The sequence below is a fragment of the Phaethon lepturus genome, unplaced genomic scaffold (assembly GCF_000687285.1).
Source record: "Phaethon lepturus isolate BGI_N335 unplaced genomic scaffold, ASM68728v1 scaffold19990, whole genome shotgun sequence".
Taxonomy (NCBI): domain Eukaryota; kingdom Metazoa; phylum Chordata; class Aves; order Phaethontiformes; family Phaethontidae; genus Phaethon; species Phaethon lepturus.
In genome coordinates this window covers 23,750-43,390 of record NW_010512837.1, presented here as the reverse complement: position 1 = coordinate 43,390, position 19,641 = coordinate 23,750, and the positions used below count along the sequence as shown (strand labels likewise).

Sequence of the window (19,641 nt, the reverse complement as noted above, 5' to 3'; positions counted from 1 at the left end):
GCCTGCGCGCCGAGGCGGCGGCCGCGGGCTGAGCATCAGGCCACACGTGGAAAGGCTGGGAAGCAAGAAGCAAGTGAAGGATGAAAAAAGTCTACGCTTGGCAGAGGGAGAAGGGGGTTAACGTTATAGTCTGGATCTAGAAGGATCCTGGCCAGAAAAGAGGGAAGTTTGAGATGGCCAGAATGCCTTTATTCTGAGCAAACTTAAATAGCTTGGACTTTGCAGAAAGCATTTCTATTACGACTTTTATTTATTTATTACGACTGCGTTATCGTTTTGCTTCATTCATTAACGGCGTTCTCCCAGATTCTCCGTCGGGAAAAAAAGCATGCTGTCCTGCATACTCTTGGCCAGGATGTAACATCCCCACCCCCCAAAAAACGTGGGACTTCCCTACTTTATAGGACTTCTCTATCTTGTTAAACAAAGATTTACTTTTTAAAAAGAAACCAAACCAAACCAAAAAAACACCTTTTAAAAAACGTTGCTGGATTCATTGCTCCATACAGAAAAAATGCCATTACTTTGAAAGAGAATGGCTGCAAACCAGGGGATTTAAAACTACATGTTCTTTTCCAGATGTGAATTCAGCCCTGGTGCTTGACAAGCATAGCTGCTGGCATCATTTACAAAATAAATGAATGAGCATCATTTTGTAAAGCCTCCCATGAAACCAAGCAACCTGCCCCAAGAAACAATTGCTAATCTGAACAAATTCAGTACGTATTTGTGTGCATGTGGGTTTTTTTCCTTGATGTCAGAGGGCAATCCTACAGCAAGGATTACAGGAGTAGAGTGCAAGTATTACACTACAGGCAGGGACTGTAAATCAAGCGTTGAAACTTCATAATTAAGTTAATCTTAACTTAGGGAAAACAAATGCGCTGCTATGAAAGCACGCGGCTGACACCCACCTATTGAGAACAGAGGTGACCTGGGTGTCCTGACATGCTCGGTTACCATTAGGAGAATGGGGGCAACAGGAATGTAGCGCAACAGAGTGGTTTAAATTCTTAAAAGATACATTCACTATGCATATTGATATGTAAAATTACAGTGCTGACAGTCGTTTTAAATGCAAATCCCTAATTACAGTGTCAAAGGTACCACTTTGAAGAGCAGCATTCAACTACTACTACACCATTACATAGTGCCTTTACAAATGAGTAGCAGTTCCTTTTTCTCAGAGAGGTTGCACAGAAAATATGAAGTGTAAAACCAAGGCAGACATGTGGGACATGATTCAGTTTCAGAGTAGGACTCACACTTAACTTTTCCAGAGAGCAGCCTTCATTACTTCAACCGAAGATCTCAGAAGTACTTTAGCAGCTTTACTGACTTGGACCATTAAGTAGTTATATAGCTGCTCCAAAATACGCATAAATATCGACATTAAGTAAAACTGATAAAAGCTAAAACTATACACAGGACAGAGGGCTTAATTTTTTTTTTAATTTCATTTTAACTTTCAGACTGAAAATGCCCCGTCCAAATTTCCCCTTCTTTCATTTCTTCCCTCTCTCCCACCTCAAGTTAATATGGAATCTTTATAAGAACGGTAATATTTCTGTCCCACACCTTCAGAGCGCACCTTTGTGGTGTGCTCACTAATTTCTCCATCCATTATGATATAGACTTCCTATAAAGCCTGAAAAAATTAGCCTTTGAATATCAACATTTTTACTAATACAGCCATTTTTTATGACAGGAGATAGTCTATGATGCCACATGCACTTTTAACTCATTTCCGTATAGAATTTTGACTTCTGAACCTATATATGCAATTGCAAAACCTCAAAGTCAAAAAGTAAAGCTATTAAGATGGCAGCTCAGTAAAGAATGAAGTTTCAAACCGTTTGGGTTTGGGGTTTTGTAATCCCCTTCAACCTGCAGCTGCGATTACTCCAGTTACTTCCCAGCTCGTATCTTTGTGTCGCGTTACTCTGCCTGCCAAAAGCAGCAGAGATGCTTCCTTTCCAGACCAGGAGTTGAAGAGATTGTGCTCGGGAGAGACGTTTTAAAGGTCCTTCTGACCAGCTGCATCGTCCTGGATAACCGGTTTCCCAGGTACATTCCAGAGTTTTTTAAAGTGCAGTAATTGAAAGCCGACTGGCTCAGCTCACGACCTCTTCCTACAGAAAGTTACTGCCTTATGCTGCTAGACACATGCACGTCTTTCAGGCAAGAACCCATGTTTTGAGTGGGCACATCTTCGCCATCATCTAACACATACTTGCTTTTAATTCAAAAAAGGCTACTCTTACCAGACTGAATATCTAACTATTAGCGATAAGGCTTCTCTTGTACTGGTTTTATCGCAGGAAAACATCAGCTCTTTATCTGAAATGAAAATAACTTGAAATATTGATGTATTTCATTAGTGCTGCGGTTTGAGTTTTACTACTTTGTAGTATGAGAAAGCAGGTTCTCCGAAAGGATCAGTTCTTCAATTTCTTCTTTTTTCAGCTATTTTTTACTATACTCTGATTGCCTGTAATTGCTTCCCACAGTCAGTAGCATCAAGAGAAGCCTCACACTTTCATTATTCACTGGACAAGTTAACAGATCACGCACTTTTTTCCCCTCTAACATCATGGCTTCCTCAGGAGTAAACCAGCATCGTAAATAAGAACAGCAGGGAGAAAGGGCGATTTTGTTTCGTCGTCAACCAATTCACTGCCATTGCTATTCAAGGCTTACAAGCAGCAAGAGTCTTAGAAAGCTTTGAGTAGCTCAGTGACTTAACTAGAGTTTCAAAACGAATTTTTAAGATTCGGAAGTATACTTAAAAAGTAAATGCCCGACTTGGATCTTTTTTAAAGCTGGAGCATGACCTCTAGGTGGTGCTGACATCCTGTTATTCCACGAAGTTAAGGCCTATTTTGGTTTTTTAAACTGTATTTGGCAGTTACCTTTAGGCACGTGGACTGCAGATTTCGCAGTTAAATTTCTGCAAATTTCTTATTATAACAGGGTGGGTTTAAACCTATAACCATAAAAAAATAATTAAATTCCCTCTTGAGTGAAGGAGCAACAGCAAGTACACAGCAAATGAAAATACGCAAGACAGCACGTAGTAAGATAGAGCGTCCAAGCCAATTCAGGGACCACAGTTAAGGTCTCAATGGGCTGTGAAAAATAACTTAAGACTTTTCTGAAAATAATTAAAGGGTAAAAAAGTTTAAAGATAAGCAGCAGAGATGCATGCGATAAGATAGATAAACTGAAAATGGTATTTTCAGCTCCTTTAAATTTAGTTTCAATTGTAGCCAGTAACTGCATTTTATTCTGACATTTATTACATAGGAGGAACAAACTGAATTGCTGTACATGGATTAGCATCATAGAATGGTTTGGGTTGGAAGGGACCTTTACAGGCCATCTAGTCCAACCCCCCTGCAATGAGCAGGGACATCCCCAACTAGAGCAGGTGGCTCAGAGCCCCGTCCAACCTGGCCTGGGATGTTTCCAGCGATGGGGCATCCACCACCTCTCTGGGCAACCTGGGCCAGGGTTTCACCACCCACAGTGTGAAAAATTTCTTCCTTAGAGCTAGTCTAAATCTGCCCTCTTTTAGTTTAAAACCATCACCCCTTGTCCTGTTGCTACAGGCCCTGCTAAAAAGTCTGTCCCCATCTTTCTTGTAAGCCCCCTTTAAGCCCCGGCAGCTGCAATAATGTGTCCCAGGAGCCTTCTCTTCTCCAGGCTGAACAACCCCAACTCTCTCAGCCTGTCCTCACACCAGAGCTGTTCCAGCCCTCGGAGCATTTATGTGGCCGCCTCTGGACACCACTCATCACCAGTCTCCATCTGGACATTGAGCCATTGACCACTACCCTCTGGATGTGCCATCGAACCAATTCCTCATCCACCCAACAGTCCACCCATCAAATCCATATCTCTCCAATTTAGAGAGAAGGATGTTGTGGGGTACTGTGTCAAAGGCCTTGCAGAAGTCCAGACAGACAACATACGACAATAGTAGCTCTTACCTCTGTGCACTGATGTGGTCACTCCATCATAGAAGGCCACTAGGTTGGTCAGGCAGGACTTGCCCTTGGTGAAGCCATGCTAGCTGTCTTGAATAACCTCCCTGACCCCCATGTCCGTTAACAGAACTTCTAGGAGTATCTGCTCCATGATCTTCCCAGGCACAGAGGTGAGGCTAGTGGGTCTGTAGTTCCCAGGGTCCTCCTTGCTACCCTTTTTAAAAATGGGTGCAATGTTTCCCTTTTTCCAGTCTCCAGGGACTTCACCTGACTGCCAGGACTTTTCAAGTATCATGAAGGTGGGCTTGGCAACTACATCAGCCAATTCCCTCAGGACTCTGGGATGCATCTCATCAGGTCCCATACACTTGTGCATGTTCAGGTTCCTTAGGTGGTCTCGAACCTGATCTCTTACAGTGGGAGGGACTTTGTTCCCCCAATCCCTGTCTCACAGGTCCAGTGTGGCATCCCCCTTGGTAGGGCTATCTATTACCTGGCATGGGAAGTTATCCTCCGTGCACTCCAGGAGTCTCCTGGATTGCCTGCAGCTCGCCATGCTAGTTTTCTAGCAGATTTGAGGTGATTGATGTCCCCCAGCAGCATGAGAGCCTGCAAGTGCCATACCTCCTGTAGCTGGAGTAAGAAGGCTTCATCAATAGACTCCCCTTGATCAGATGGCCTGTAGTAGACACAGTTGCTGTAGTCTCCAATTCTTAGCCATAACCTTTCAACATGCTCATGGCTATTCTTCAGAGATAGCTCTTCACACTCAACCCATTTCTTGATGTAGAGGACACCACCTCTGCCCTTCCTTCCTCACAGCCAGTAGCCATCGATAGCCGCACTCCAGTAGTGGGATTCGTCCCACCAAGTTTCAGCAATGGCAACTGGCTATTCTTCAGAGATAGCTCTTCACACTCAACCCATTTCTTGATGTAGAGGACACCACCTCTGCCCTTCCTTCCTCACAGCCAGTAGCCATCGATAGCCGCACTCCAGTAGTGGGATTCGTCCCACCAAGTTTCAGCAATGGCAACTAGATTGTAGCTTTCTAGCAGCACGGTGGCTTCCAGCTCCTCCTGTTTGTTGCCCATGCTGCATGCCCTGGTGTAGAGGCACTTCAGCTGGGCTGTCAGCCCTGTCACCCTCTTAGAGGAACACCCCTTAATTCCTTTGAGGTATTTCACTGGTGTTTCCCTGTGGGCTCCTATTAACCTTAGGAGCCTCAATGTAGCCAGCACTTCTCAGAGCAACAGGCTGAGGGCCCCCGCTAGCACCCCATCCCTCTCATCTTGGTGTGTCACCCCACAGCTTGTCATGCCTGATATTATCTCCCTTCAAGTCTAGTTTAAAGCTCTGTCAATGAGCCCCGCTAGCTTGTGAGCAAAGACCCTCTTTCCCCTTTGAGAAAGGTGAACCCCACCTGATGCCAGCAAGCCTGGTGCCGTGAAGGCTACCCCATTACCAAAAAACCCCAAATTGTGGCAGTGACACCAGCCATGGAACCTTGTATTCATAGACCGGGAGTAAAACGTTGGAGGCAAAGCACATTTTTATACTATTGTAATTGCAGATGTGTGCATATCCAGAATAATTCACGGTCAGAAAAATGTCACAGTCAAACTGGAATTTGGGTCACTGTGTACAGCCTATATAAAAAAATCTCATTCAATTACCGCTCTTTATCTGAAGCTTGCATACTGTTGAGACAGAGTAATTAACTGTGCCGCTTTACAAAAGGGAAAAACGGACTTGAGAAATGCAGTCACTCAAGTGTGATCAGACTGTCTGCTGTACAGATAGCGAGGTGCTTCCAGATGTCGTATAGGTGCCATTATTTCAGGAAAGCATTTTTGAGAGAGAAACTTTGTTATGCAACAGTGTAATACCAGAAAAAGGCATGTTACATTTTGTTGTGTTTTTCCCCCCCGCTTTGCAGTTTGGTTTTTTTTTTTTGCAGTTCCCCCCTCCGCTTTGCAGACAGTGCCTGAGTGTTTCCCAATTGTTAACTTGACATTACTATGCATCATCTCTTCCCTTCCATTGATTAAAAAGAAACCTGATCAACTTCCCTTGCAAAACATGTAAAAATTCCATAGAAAAAAACCAAGAACAGTAAAAGAAAAACAGCTTATTCTGTTTGATTTTTTCCTTAGGCTACACAACCTGATCAGATCTGAAGAACTAAAAAAACATTATAAGTAAGAGATAATCTGACCTCTTATATGCTAAAAAGGAATATATGGTTCTGGTAAAGTATTTAACATGGTACAATGAAACTCAGTCAGATGTTATTTTAAGTTACCCAAACTGATTTATTGACAATTTAAATGTGACATATTTACAGCACTGTTTCTAAAATAATTTAACAATTTTCATAGATTTATAAAAGTACTGATAAATAGGAGACCCTGACAATTACCAACCACAAATATTTCCCTATGCTACTGAACTACAACAGTAGTTACTTTCTTCCCCCCCTGCCCCCCCTCTTTTTGTAAGTCCCATAATGGAGCTGCTTTACCTCCACCCAATGTGTAAAACTGCCAATAGCAAAATATAATAAAATGAACATGCAGTGTGAAAGCTGTACCAGAGAAGTGATTTCAGATGTTAGACTACAGTAAAATATTTCAATGCAAAGTGTCTTCCACACAGAATGTACTTGTGAAAAAATAAGCTTTTGAAGAGCTATTGTTTTGTCTTTATAGAAGTTAAAACCTACAATACTAGTTCAGACATTTACAGTAACTTCCAATTCTGTGCTAGTTTTCACATATATCTAAAGAGTCCAACAAAACCAGTAATTTACAAACACCACTGCCTTAAGACAGTAGTTAGTTAGCTTATGGATGAAAAAACAGAAGGTGCTGATATAATTTAAGGTTTTGAAATTAGATTAATTTTCATTCTTACGACACCAATTATTCTATCCTTGGATCAACAAATTATTGTGGTGAAGCCATCCATCTCTCAAGCAGAAAGTCAGTTTGGAAGTTGGAGAGAAGATGGACTTGTATGATATGTATCTTAGGTTACAGTAGACAAAAAACGTATCGCAAAGCTGGACAATCTGAATCACAATAAGCAGCAGCATGAGATATTTGTGGGGTTTTGATTAAAGCAAACATTTTTCAAAAATGATGAAAAGTACACAATCTAATCCAATAGTTGAAATGTAAAGGTTCTTTTCATTTGCATCACTGAAGCCCCATAACACAGAGTACACAAACAACAAATACTCTTTTTAAAAAAAAAAAAAACAAACACATATATTGCACAGCTAGTAGGTGCAATACCAGAACACTGGTATCCCTAGCATAAGTTTTCTATTTTAAATAGCTGTTTCAAACTATGCTATTCAGAGCAACTCCAGGCCAACGTTCAAAACCATTAAGAATGGTTTGTGTACATAACTAATCCAAAAGTGTTTCAACAATGTGAGAAAAAACACAGGCACTTAAGATTATTAGTGCACCAAAAGTTATAGGCCACAACTGCATGACTATGAACAGTTCAGTACCAATAATGACAAAACTAAACGAGGAGGTCTTCCACTGATCAGTATAGAAACAAGAACTGCTCACAAAGCACTGATAAGAAACCATTCTCAAAACAGTAATCAAACGATACATTTAGACATTTAAGAAGAATAGTCGCTGCAAAGCCTAATGTAACACAATATAAACCCTACTTAGTTCAAAAGATCTAAAGTGTCCAAATTCAAAAGTCCAATTTCTCTTCTCCCCCCTCCAAAACACCATGACATGCAGTCCATTAAAATCCAAATGTGCAAAAAGTTATAACCCACCTTTAGGAGTGCATCAAAAACACGCTGACTACTCAAAATATTATTTTAGTGGAAATTTTACAGCACCATAATTAGAATTCCAAGGGAGTTCAGAATTCTTGTTCTGATAACAAATCAGTTGACGCTGTTGATCCTAAAGAACAGAAGAAACATTTTGTGCATTTCCTGGTATCTGAAAGTCATGGAGAGTCTTTTCAAAGAGACTTTTCAAAAAGTCATTTTTTGAAAAAATTCTCATCTATGCTTAAAAGCTTACTGTAGTTCAAAATTAAATTAAGTAATCACATTTGTTGGCAATAAGATAGCATTAGTTGTAAATTTAGTAAATTTGCCAGATTAGGAATGAAAAGTTGCTGGTACCTTGCCTGCTTGCAGAAATACTTTTTTGTTTTTGTCTTTTGGGTTTTTTCTCCTAAATTGTGCAGTTTGGCCCCTCCCTAGTAAGTGATTTACTATCAGGCTTTGAGAAAACGCGTAAGGTCCATTTCTGACCCTCAGCTGAAAGGCAATATACAAACACATTATATATACACACATGTGTGCACAGAAACACACACATACATATATATATATATAAAAAAAAAATCAGTGTTCCGGTTTTTTGTTCTCATTTCCTATAATTTTCTTTGGTTAAAAGTCCGAGCAAGGAAATTAGAGGACCGAACAAATGGATCATTCTCCAAACACTTCCGTCACTACACATCACTAACTGGAAGGCTTGCATCATCCAGATCCACAAGGCCAGGATCCTGTTCCTGAGTGCCATTTTTACTTTGGGGTTCCGAGAAGCCCCGTTCAGTCACTTTGGAAGGTGATTCTCTTGGAGTGACAACCTGGATCTTGTAGCTCCCTGGCTTGGCCTTGGTAAAAGATTCGTGAAATCCTCGCTTCTCCAAGGCAGGGTATTTGGCGTGAGGGTTTGGGACCAGAGGGCTGCCGTGAGCGGCTGTGGAATGTGAGGTGGCTGGGGCTGGGATGGCAGAACGGAGAGCATGGTTGGGTTCGGAAGAAGACTCGGTATGCTCCTGGAAAAGAAGAGCACGTGTCAGATGAAGTCATTGATGTAATGTTGGAAAGATTTCACATTTCACTCTCAGAAAAAAAAAAAAATCAAGACAGAAAATACACAAAGCAAAGCATCAGCCACAGCAGCGGGAGGCAGGTGCTTTCTCAAGGTGGTGTATTATTAAATGTGAGCTTACAGCAGTATGTGACAGCAACATCTGTTTGTTCATTTGAAGAAATTAAATTTCTCAAATCAAGCTCAGCAGCTCTTTAGACTTCATAATATAGTCCACCAAATCAAGGCTTCTCATTGTACCAAGACATTAAGTAACCTTTTGAAGATACACACTTTAAAGGCCACTGTAAGTGACACCTTTCCCACAGAAAAGTGTATTCAAACATATTCATATACATCAGGCACTCATATCCTAAATCCTGAAGTAATGCACATTTTACTGTTCCCTCTTCTTGGGGGTACCAATGACCCCAATTTGTTCCAGGGACCACACAAAACCAGGAACTATTTCTTGCTATTGAGACTGTGTAACAATTTCCAAAGTTAATGGAGCTAGAAAAGAAACTGATCTATTCCTTCAAATTTTCAAGTTATTTTCTTCTGTTTATTACTGTTAAGTGCCATTCTGTTGACCTTTACATAACTCTGTTAGATTGATATGATGAACATAATCTTCCAGCCTTTACTTACTGATAGAAACAAGTTCCCAGAATACCTAGGAATGACTTAGATGTCTAAAGCATAGGCACAGAGTGCCATTTTTGACGTCCCAGGATATCCTGCCTGACCTACAGCTGTATCTCCGGAACAAAAAACTCCTCAGATTCTGCATCGTATCGATCAGTTCTGTAAGGATGTCGGAAATACCTAGGGATATCTAAACCACCGCTGGATACAGCGTTAGATGATATGAACAAAATGGTGTGCGATGATGCAGTGAATACTTCCCTCTGCGTGCGTTAAGAGCTGCAGCTGCTGCCACTTCTGCCATCACCAGTGTTAGTACATGAACTACAGGAATCTGCGAAACCATGTGCGCAGACAAATCAAGTCACTTTTCAAGCACATTTGTTAGCAAAAAACACCATCACAGATGTGTGTCCAAGATGCAAATATACATCCTAAAAGAAATACTTATTTTTTCATAGCTGTTTTCCAAGTTTCTTTTAGAACGCTACAACATGAATTCATAAATTTAATCATAATGGATTCTGCCAAGCACTACTGTTATTTCTTTTCATAAATTAACTAATATTATTGGGTGAAGGAGCTGTACAACTGTCTTTGGACTTCAGTTTTGTGTTCAATTTCACTGAAGTATTTCACATTATATACATTGCCTTATTTCATACCTGACTTGGTACTCCACTTTAAGAAAAACCTTTGCTTTAGGAGAACATATGATTCAGTGATTTCCCTACTATTCTTAATAATTTTAGTTCAACAGGTAGGACAAAAGTAAGGGGTATTAGGACAAGATCTCTATAATAAAACTCTTTGATAAATTGAACTGAGGGATGCTCAGATTTTACTACCCACACTGACTGTAATTTCACAGTTAAGAGACTATGCTGCTGTATTACTCCTAAGGTGTACTGCTTTGAACAGTGTACCGATTATACATTATAATGCTTCTATGTTTGAACTAATAATTTCATGCAGAGACTTACAAGCCATGCAAATCAGGCTACAATATTGTCTTTCCAATTACTAGAGTTATGACGTGCATTTTTTTGTGTGCACGCATCTGTATTAGTTTGTGGGTAGCTTCAGTTTAATTTTGCTTTTGCGCAGTTTCAAAAAAATGTAAAGTAAAATGGAAATATGAACTCTCATGCAAATTGGTTTTAATACTTTCCTATTAAAATGACATCACATAACTTACGTTTAAATATCTAGTATGCTTTGAAGTATAAATACATGTTTTTGCCATTTTTCATTTCCAATAATTTTAAAAGTAAGAAAAAACAGTGCAAACCTGTAAGTGAATGATATAATTTATGAGTTAGTTTTCAGTAATGGTAATGACAACAGGTAGGATTATTTTTAGGTTTTTATAGTGCAAATTAGTCTCTAGTCCTAGCCCTCTGTTAAGAAGGCAAGTTTACATGAGAGCCCACATACGTGCTGCATTCACCAGTTCTTGATGTATACCTCTGTATACAAGGATTCGACAGCCTTCTGGCCTGCCGCATCTGGAACACAGTGCAAAGCTAAGATTAGAGTAACCTATACTTGGGGAAAGAAGAGAAGAGAGGGAAAAAGAAAAAAGTGATGCAGACAGTAATAGCTAGAAGGCTCAGTTAGCCCCACAAAAAAAAAAAAGCAGCATACACAAAGTTATCTGCATATTTTCATTCCCCCCAAAATAAACAAAATTTATGATAGGAAATTTTATTTGAAAGCATGAAGTAGCTCCCAACTGCAAAAAGTAATTGAGAGTTTAGACTGAATTAACAGAGTATTAATTAACAATATCAATGCAAGTATTTAGAAAAAAGCCAGATTCAAGTGATTAGATTTCAGATTATGGGGGTAATGATATATTCAGCTTATTATAAAACATCCCATAGCCAGAAAGTGAAAACCATAGCTTGCAACATCTGAACTGTAAAGTATTCCATTTGCTAAATCTGGACATACTTGGAGACACTGTGACACTACAGTAACCTTCACTGCTTTTCACAAAGCTAATGCACTTTGTACCGAACATCTAATACAGCTTAAATGCAAGTTATTATGAAATGCTGGCACCCACATGGCTTCACAAATATTAAGATTTGTCACAGTGCCTCAGTTCAGTAATGCTAGATGATGTTCACACTACGTTTTCAACAGTGAAGACTAATTCATGCGAGCAGAGATCTCTGAGAAGTTAATTTAAATTTCAACCCACATCTGCATATACCATAAACTATCAACAATACAGAACGACAATTTAGTAGTCAGAGCTGTTAACAAATTAGGATATCGTCATTTGATGGCAAAATTCAGCAATTAGCAGAAATGCCTCGCAGGAATTAGAAAGTTTCAATTTTACCTCCAAACTATAGTAGTGACAAAGATCATACCGAACTCAGACGAATTTTTCTAGGTTAGCACTTGCATTATCTACATATTCAAGACAATACAATGCACATAAAATTACATCCAGGTAAGACCAAGATAAGGGCTCCATTAAAAATGCAAAATATTTTATGCCAGTCTGTATGAAAGGTCATGCAAAGATGCCACGTTACTAGAGGACAGGATAGAGAACAGGCGAAAGGGAAAAACAACTAGAACTTCATGTGTCCAAGTGAACATCAACTAATCACATTTTCTCTGGGGTTCAGAATAACATACAGAAGCTGCTGATCTTCCAGGTCCCCGCTGTGCTACTATGGCCCCAGAAATTGCTTTTATCCAACTGTGCATGTCTTCTGGACTGTCCGCCTAGATCAAACAATATGAATTACATTTCACATAATCAGCTCTCAACTTTCCCAGTGTCCTGGGAATGACATGAAAATGACAGCCTTACCCTACTTTAGTATTCTGTTATTTAAAGCCATAGGGATTTCCATTTCTTAACCCAGACATTTCTTAAAATCTTGCCCTGAATTTACTATTATATGCATAGAATTATATGAAAGAATAAGAAATAAGTATTTTTATAATATTTGCATACTCTAGACTCAAATTTTTTACTTTCAGGAAACAAAAAAAAAATTAAAGCACCCACAGAAATTCTTACAGGAGATCTGCTGACCCTTCTTAGACTTTGGCCAATGACATAACTTCTGTACTTTTCAGTCACTGTTGCACTTTACTTCTATGATATATTTACTGAAGAGTTACAGCCAAATAAAAATCAGTCTCTGTCGGGGGTCAGCTGTACATTTACTTAGAACAACAATCCAAAGGTGCAACAGATTAACAGTGAATACCAAGGGTGTACGTATCTGAGATAAAGACAGATAAAAAGCTAAAGCTATTGCCTGATTAGGTTGCACCTTTACTAAACTGGCACATCAAGCCAGCAAGAAACATCTGCAACACGTCACTTAATTATGTTCAGCTACAGGACAGCTCATAACTCAGCATCTGGCACCGCTACCTATATTAGACTATACAGGCCTTTCTGATCCTACAAGAGAAACTCAAAAATTATTTCCAGTACTATAATCATCACATTCCCACACAGTCAGGAAAAGCAACTCTTTGTGATTTATATTATATATCCAAACATGTAGAGGTGACATGGTAAGGATACAGTGAATAAAGTGTATATGGATACAAATTACCAAATAGGTAAGGAAATTTTGGTACAGAATCTGAAGACTTGAGTGCCAACAAAATCACGTTAGGATTTACTTATTATTTTCATACACTACCAACATAACACTTGAACTTGGAAGACCAACGTGGAATATTTCTTATACGCATCTTTCTGGAATATAACGAAGATCACATTCCCTCTGAAAATCATGGCATAGTTAAATACAATTTCAAAAGCAAAACAGAAGTGCTGCTTTGCTTTGACTATGGTAGTCTCTTGGTTTTGCCCAAAGTTTAAAAAAAGAAATTACCTGTACATAAAAGGTTCGAGAAGTTGTTACAATTTCGAAGAGATTGTCTCTCATCATTATATCACTGTAGATGAAACACAAAAATACTTTAACAGCAAGTACAACTTTCCCACTTTAATTTAGAAAAACTCTAGGATGTGTAAAGAATCAGACCATTTGTTGTCTGAAAACCTTTGTATTTCTTTTATCACTCTGCTGTTGGTTTTTTTGGTAAAGACCAAGTAGAAAAAGAAAACCAGCATTTCTTATTTTAGGCCTAAGACTCGAGTTTATCAGCAGCACATGTGCTACTATATATATTTTTAATTGGAACATTCTAAACCATACATGTTAAGTTTAAAAATATTTACAGAAATTTGACTACAACAATAAAGTTTCACATTTATATTTTGTTATGTCTTCACAAAGTATTAGTCCTAAACAATAGCCTGCTAAAAAAACACAATTCAATATCTGTCGTAACGACTACAAAGGCAATTCATTCCTTAATATATTGCCATTTGATGGGAGGGAAACAGCAGGAAGATGAGTGTTCTCATCTAAATTCAGACATTTTGAACACAAGGTAATGTCCTCTGAAGGTTTAGAGATTATATAAGCAGAATAGAGACTCCTGAAATTGCTGCCTCTAGACAGCACCCATGCATCTCTAACTCATGACTGCATGATATCCCTTTGTTCCACCCTTGTCCAATGCATTTACATTCTACTGAATGTTACAAGTTTGAAATACACACTAATACAGAACTCTCAAAACCAATTTTATGCACAAAACTACCTGCTGTCCTATAAGTAAAGGGTATCACATGCATACATCAACCAAAGTTATTAAAGAGTTCTCCACTGTTTCCAACAAGCAGTCTAGCCATGACAAATCCATGTACTACATCCCATGTAACCACATCAACTGCTTCTCTCCTTACCTTTGTTTGCATTCCTGAACTTTATGGACCTCCTTAAGTGGTATAACCCTGAGAGGTTCCTTTTCCTGAAGGAAAAAAAAAGGCAAAAATATTTATCAGTTGAGTATAACAACTAGAATATAGTCAGAAAGCCAGAGGTCAGGACAGTTGACAACAGCAGACTTACATAAAGGAGACTTTCAAGGCAGTCACTTATGCAAAAGGTGGTGTCAACCAAAAAGTTTGCTTTTGTGAGTATTAAACCAACCATGGTACTTGCAACATTAACTCATTAAATAATTCAGTTATTTTGCCCCTCTTCCACCCTTTCCTAGGTTCACTCATCCATTACGACAGAGTTTTTCAAGTAATACATCAAATGCAAACTGCAAGATCATCCCTGGAATACAGACACCTGTTGCAGGGAAGACCTCAGCTCAGAAATTTTAATTTTCCAAGTCTGATATTGCCTGTATTCCACTATGCTCCACGTGAGGACTGACACAGGCTCTTCCTCAAACTGAAGAGAGCACATCATTAAAGGCAGCAGGGGGAAGGACACACCAACCAACCACAACAAAACAAAAAAAATCACCTGAATCTACACATTTTTCAATTAAAAACACACAATTTTTTACATTTTTGAGAGCAGAGAACTCTACAGATGTTTCTACAGATGCAAAACAACAGCATCTCAAGATATCCAGTATGAGTCACTTGAAGTACTGGTGAACAGGCTGGCTGCCAAGACACTTTAACTTCAAGTAAGAGCCATATTTGACTGTAGACCGCAGCTACTGGGAACTGAAGTCCAACAGAAAGAAGTTTTCCAGAATTAGAAGTCTGATGCTACACTAGCTGAATATTACCTCCATGCTATAGCCTTCCTAACCACAAAGGCGTGACAAACAACTGCTATTGAACGTTTTTTCCTATCTTTGTGTTACTCTCATTAGGAACAGATTATTAAGGAAACAGAGATCCCACGCATTGCTGAAAGAAATCATTCACCACTTAAATCTTAAGAGAGCACTTTGCCCTTTTTCTGTTTGTAGGAGATAAATAAGTCTGATGGACATATGGTTGAATTGTTGCATATGTTTTCTTCTCAGTGGGCCGCACTCCGAAAATTTTGCTCTTTGCAGTACAGATTAAACGTCTCTCCAACATGTATGCTTCAGATAGTTACAAAACTATATGAAACATGATTATCAATCAGGTTTCCTAACCACAGAATTCTTTGATTAACCACTATAGTCCAATTTTTATTGGACACTATATTCTCTATTCAGTAAATTACTTCCTTGAAGAGGGGTGACTCTCTTAAAATGAAAAAAACCACCTGATTTTAGTAAAAATTGTGAAGCAGGATCTACTTCCTTGCTGTCTGACAGCTGGTCAGTCCAGTACCTTCCTCAAACTGCTGCAAGGGGATATTAGCCTGAAGAGAAGAGGACACTGCAAGATTGTATATTGTTCATTTCAAATAAACTTGAAAGGAGCATGATGAAATACTGAAAGTGTATACATTTCTACCAGCTTTCTAGTATACTCTCTCAGTGAAGAATTCTTCACTGAGTTAGAATTTACTTGTGAGCAATCTGCACTCAGATTTTACTTTAAAAAGAAAATAGTGGGTTTATCATAGGCAATGTGTCAGAATTCTGTTATGCTGACAGTTTAATAAAGACAATGATGCAAGATCAAACTCCTGCTACTCTTGTATTCCCTCATTAAAAGTAAAGCAAACTTTCTCTTCAAAAACAGCCTGAAATTTGGCTTCTTCACATTTTGCAACTTACAGTTGGTCTGTAAACTCAATTTTCCTTGATTTATAATACTCTACAACTTAAGACTTTATTCCTCATGTACACATGTTCTCATGTTTAGGAACTATGGAATTTCTTTTTGGGGAAAACAGACCATCTCCAGTACCAGCCACTTCATTTTTTAAATGAAGTCTGAAAGCACTTAACATTTGGTCAAAATTGGTCAAAAGGTTCAAGAGCAATGAGTGGGGAAGACAGACCATGAAACCAAAACAAACTTTAAGTGTTGCTTCTGAACAGCAGAGTTCTTTGCCTGTCTTGGCTGCCCTGGTGAAAGAAGCGTGTGGGGAAAGATCCCATCATTTGTATGATAAAACACCCCATAATCCTAACTTTAAATTAAGAATTGCAAGATTACAATTTTGTGTCTCCACATAACGATCAGCTGTTTCAAGAACATGATTAAAGTGACATAAGATACTAATACAAAAATCAGGGTGACTGTAGAATATATCCTATTACTGCTCTTCAGTGCCCTACAGACAAGTTCCCAAACAGAAACTGAAGTCTGACTTAACAGCCACCCTATTAATTTTTTGTTTTTCCTGATCATGCAAAGTTATTACAGTACAGAGGTAAGAGTTGCAGGATCAGCACAGCACATTTTTCAAACAGAAGCAGTGTACTACTATAGATTTTCTTGCAACTATTACTGGAAAATAACACACATTTGGAAACTTACCAGTTCGGACTTGAAATACCCTATTGTGTTTTCATCTAACTGAAAGTATCTTCTCTTCCAGTTCTTCATCTGTTAAAGGAAAAGAAATAAATATTTATACATTTTCTTTAGAAGACTGCAAAAATTAAAAATTCTGGAAGCTACTTTTTTCTATTATAAGAATTTTTCAACAATCTCCACTGAAACTGTAGCAACTCAGCAGAACAAATACCCTGTAAGAAATGTTAAAAGACAGTATATTAAAGGTTTCTAGTTTATTTTTAAGTAAAAAAAGTCATGTTACAAAAAGAAGCTTCATAATCCAAGACAAAATGAGCCTGAGGACTCACAAAGCATGAATATCTTGCTTAATCTGAACTATCTGTTCCTTCTTTTAGCAAGGCATCATGTGATTAATTCCACATGTGTTAGTCTGACAAGTTGTACAATTCTTCCGCTGCACTGAAAAATTAGCTTTTTCTAAACATTTCAGTGATTTCATTGAACTCTGCCCTAATTTACATGTTTCTAGTAAGCAAAATAAGGGTCTCTGCATAACTGCAGAACAGAAGAATTCCTCCTAGTTGCATGCGCTAACCATAATGTGAAAGTCTCTGTGCACACAACTCTTCCTCTAACACTGAAGAAAGTAATGAGAAGTAGTAACGCAGACATAAATTACATGCTGCTGGAGGGTAAGTTTTATTTTTGAGCCATCCTTAATATTGTCGTTAGTGTTAAAGTTATTGGTAATTAATGTCTCTTTTTTTAAATCATCTACTTGGTAAGTATGACTACCACCTTAGGACCTTTGATTTCGATTAATGAAACACACTGATCTCAAATACTCACCACTGCTCCTTGTTTTACACAGTAACCAGCTTTGATAATAGCATTATCTGGGGGATGCTTAGCAGTAAAATAAGGAAGGTGACTTTGTGACCGTTTCAAGTAATTCCTATCACCCCCTTCACTGCACTCACTGATTTCTTCTTTCTAGAAAAAAAAAAACAGGAAACTTCAGAATATTCTCATTTTTTGCTAAAGGTCAAAGAATCATTATACTAGTTATAATAGAAAATAATTTTATCATCCCATGCTCACAAATCCCATTTACAATTTGTTTGAAAGGATAAAATATTTCAACTGATTTCTAGAGACAGCTAATGAGACTGTCCAAGGGCTCTGGTTGAGTACTTACAAGCTCCGTTTACAAACTACACTGTAAATTCTGAATATTCTCAAACAATACTGACAAACACTCAATGAAGAATGTTACAGACCTAAACCCAAGATAACCCAAGATATACCTATGTATTTAAAGCAAATTCATAACATGACTTTAAGGGCAAAACACCAGAGGTGGCTACAGCAAAGAAAAAGCTATTTCTAGGACCGTAAGACAACAGAGTTCACCAACTTTTTAAATGCAGTTCAGGTGTATACATGTCATTTACATTATATTAATCCAATCTGTAACTATTCTCAGCTCAGGGAACTTCCAGAAACCGATACAGGTCTGTATCTTTAACACCGCATAGAATCTTCTTTGACGAGCTTGTCCAATCTCTCAAACTCAGAAACTTTCTTGCATCCATGCCATCTTTTGGCAAGGAGTACCTTATATTTTATTACCCACTGAAAGAAGAACTCCTTCTCTTTGTTTCACCTGGTTATACCACTAGCTTTGTTTAAAAGCCCACGGCTCCCGTAGTGGAAAAGAAAGTTTACACCATCCACTTCTGCCAATTGTGATTTTGTAGAGCTCTTACATCCTCCTTCAGGTGTTTCTTTTGCACACAGAAGAGAGCTAGCCTACTCAATCGTTCCTCATATGGAGATCATTCCACATGGACCAATCATCCTTGAAATCTCTCTCTGAACCTTTCCAGTTCAGTTTTTAAGATGAGAACAAAACTGGACACAGTAATCAAGGTCTGGTCAGAGACAAGATTTATACAGCAACAAAGATCTTACCTGTTTTGCTCCTTATTCTTTTTCTAGTAACACCTAGTATTTGTGTATTTTTTCCTCCACTGTTACTGAACACTGAGATTATGTTTTCTTAGTGCAACTGTAACTCTTACCTCTCACTCAAGTGGAAATGGTTATTTCACAACCTAGTATTTTCTGTTAAAATTAAGATTGTTTTTCCCAGAATCCCTTACATGACATTTATATTCACTAAATTTCCCTTGGTTTTCTTATTTGTTCACACATGCCATTTCATAAGGCCCTTCTGCAGTTTAATCTGCTGTCATCCTCACTACCTCTAATAACATAGTGTATTTATTCATCAGCTGATTTACTCCCCTCCTTTTTTACCCATTTTTCCCAACAGTTTATGTCAAAGTTCTGTCTTTTTAACAACAACAATTAATTTCACACACATAAAGATGTTTTCAGCATGCTGATATCTGTGATTAAAAAAAAAAAAATCAATACTCAAATAATTCCTTATAGTCTTGTATAACGGGAATAAAATCCTCAAAACAAAAAACCCCATCAGTATCAATAAAAGGTGGGCATCAAAGTCTAAGTCCTCTGAGCAAGGTGAGAGGTTGACAGCTATATTATGATACATAACCTATTCTCACATTTCGAACAACAAAGCTTCCTGTATCAAGCCACATCACACTTGTTTTAAGGATGTTACCTGGGTAGGTGTAATGATAGGAACACCACCAACAATTTCTGTCCTGTAAGACACTTGCTTCTTTCCACCTGGGCTTTCAGCTTGGCGATTTGTATTATCCATTTGACATAGCGGATCAGGCTGCTTTGGTACCTGAAAATGGAATGTGATAATTAATATAAAAAGTTTTATGAAGACCTAAAAAAAATCCCTAATCATTAT

General features: G+C 38.4%; 1 protein-coding gene across 2 annotated transcripts in view; it reads right to left on the bottom strand.

Moving 5' to 3' along the window:
• Positions 1-8,397: 8,397 nt before the first annotated feature.
• Positions 8,398-19,641, bottom strand: part of PLEKHA1 (pleckstrin homology domain containing, family A (phosphoinositide binding specific) member 1) — a 19,618-nt gene continuing 8,374 nt past the window's right edge. The window contains exons 5-11 of one of the 2 annotated variants that reach the window (XM_010288470.1): positions 19,441-19,572; positions 17,637-17,780; positions 16,806-16,874; positions 14,316-14,380; positions 13,393-13,456; positions 12,167-12,256; positions 8,398-8,825 (exon numbers count right to left, since the gene is read on the bottom strand). In XM_010288470.1, coding sequence (XP_010286772.1) covers positions 8,496-8,825; positions 12,167-12,256; positions 13,393-13,456; positions 14,316-14,380; positions 16,806-16,874; positions 17,637-17,780; positions 19,441-19,572 — 894 coding nt within the window. In that variant the 3' untranslated portion in view covers positions 8,398-8,495. Of the gene's footprint in view, positions 8,826-10,911; positions 11,017-12,166; positions 12,257-13,392; positions 13,457-14,315; positions 14,381-16,805; positions 16,875-17,636; positions 17,781-19,440; positions 19,573-19,641 lie in introns of those variants that run through there. The other variant, XM_010288478.1, reaches the window with a different exon arrangement.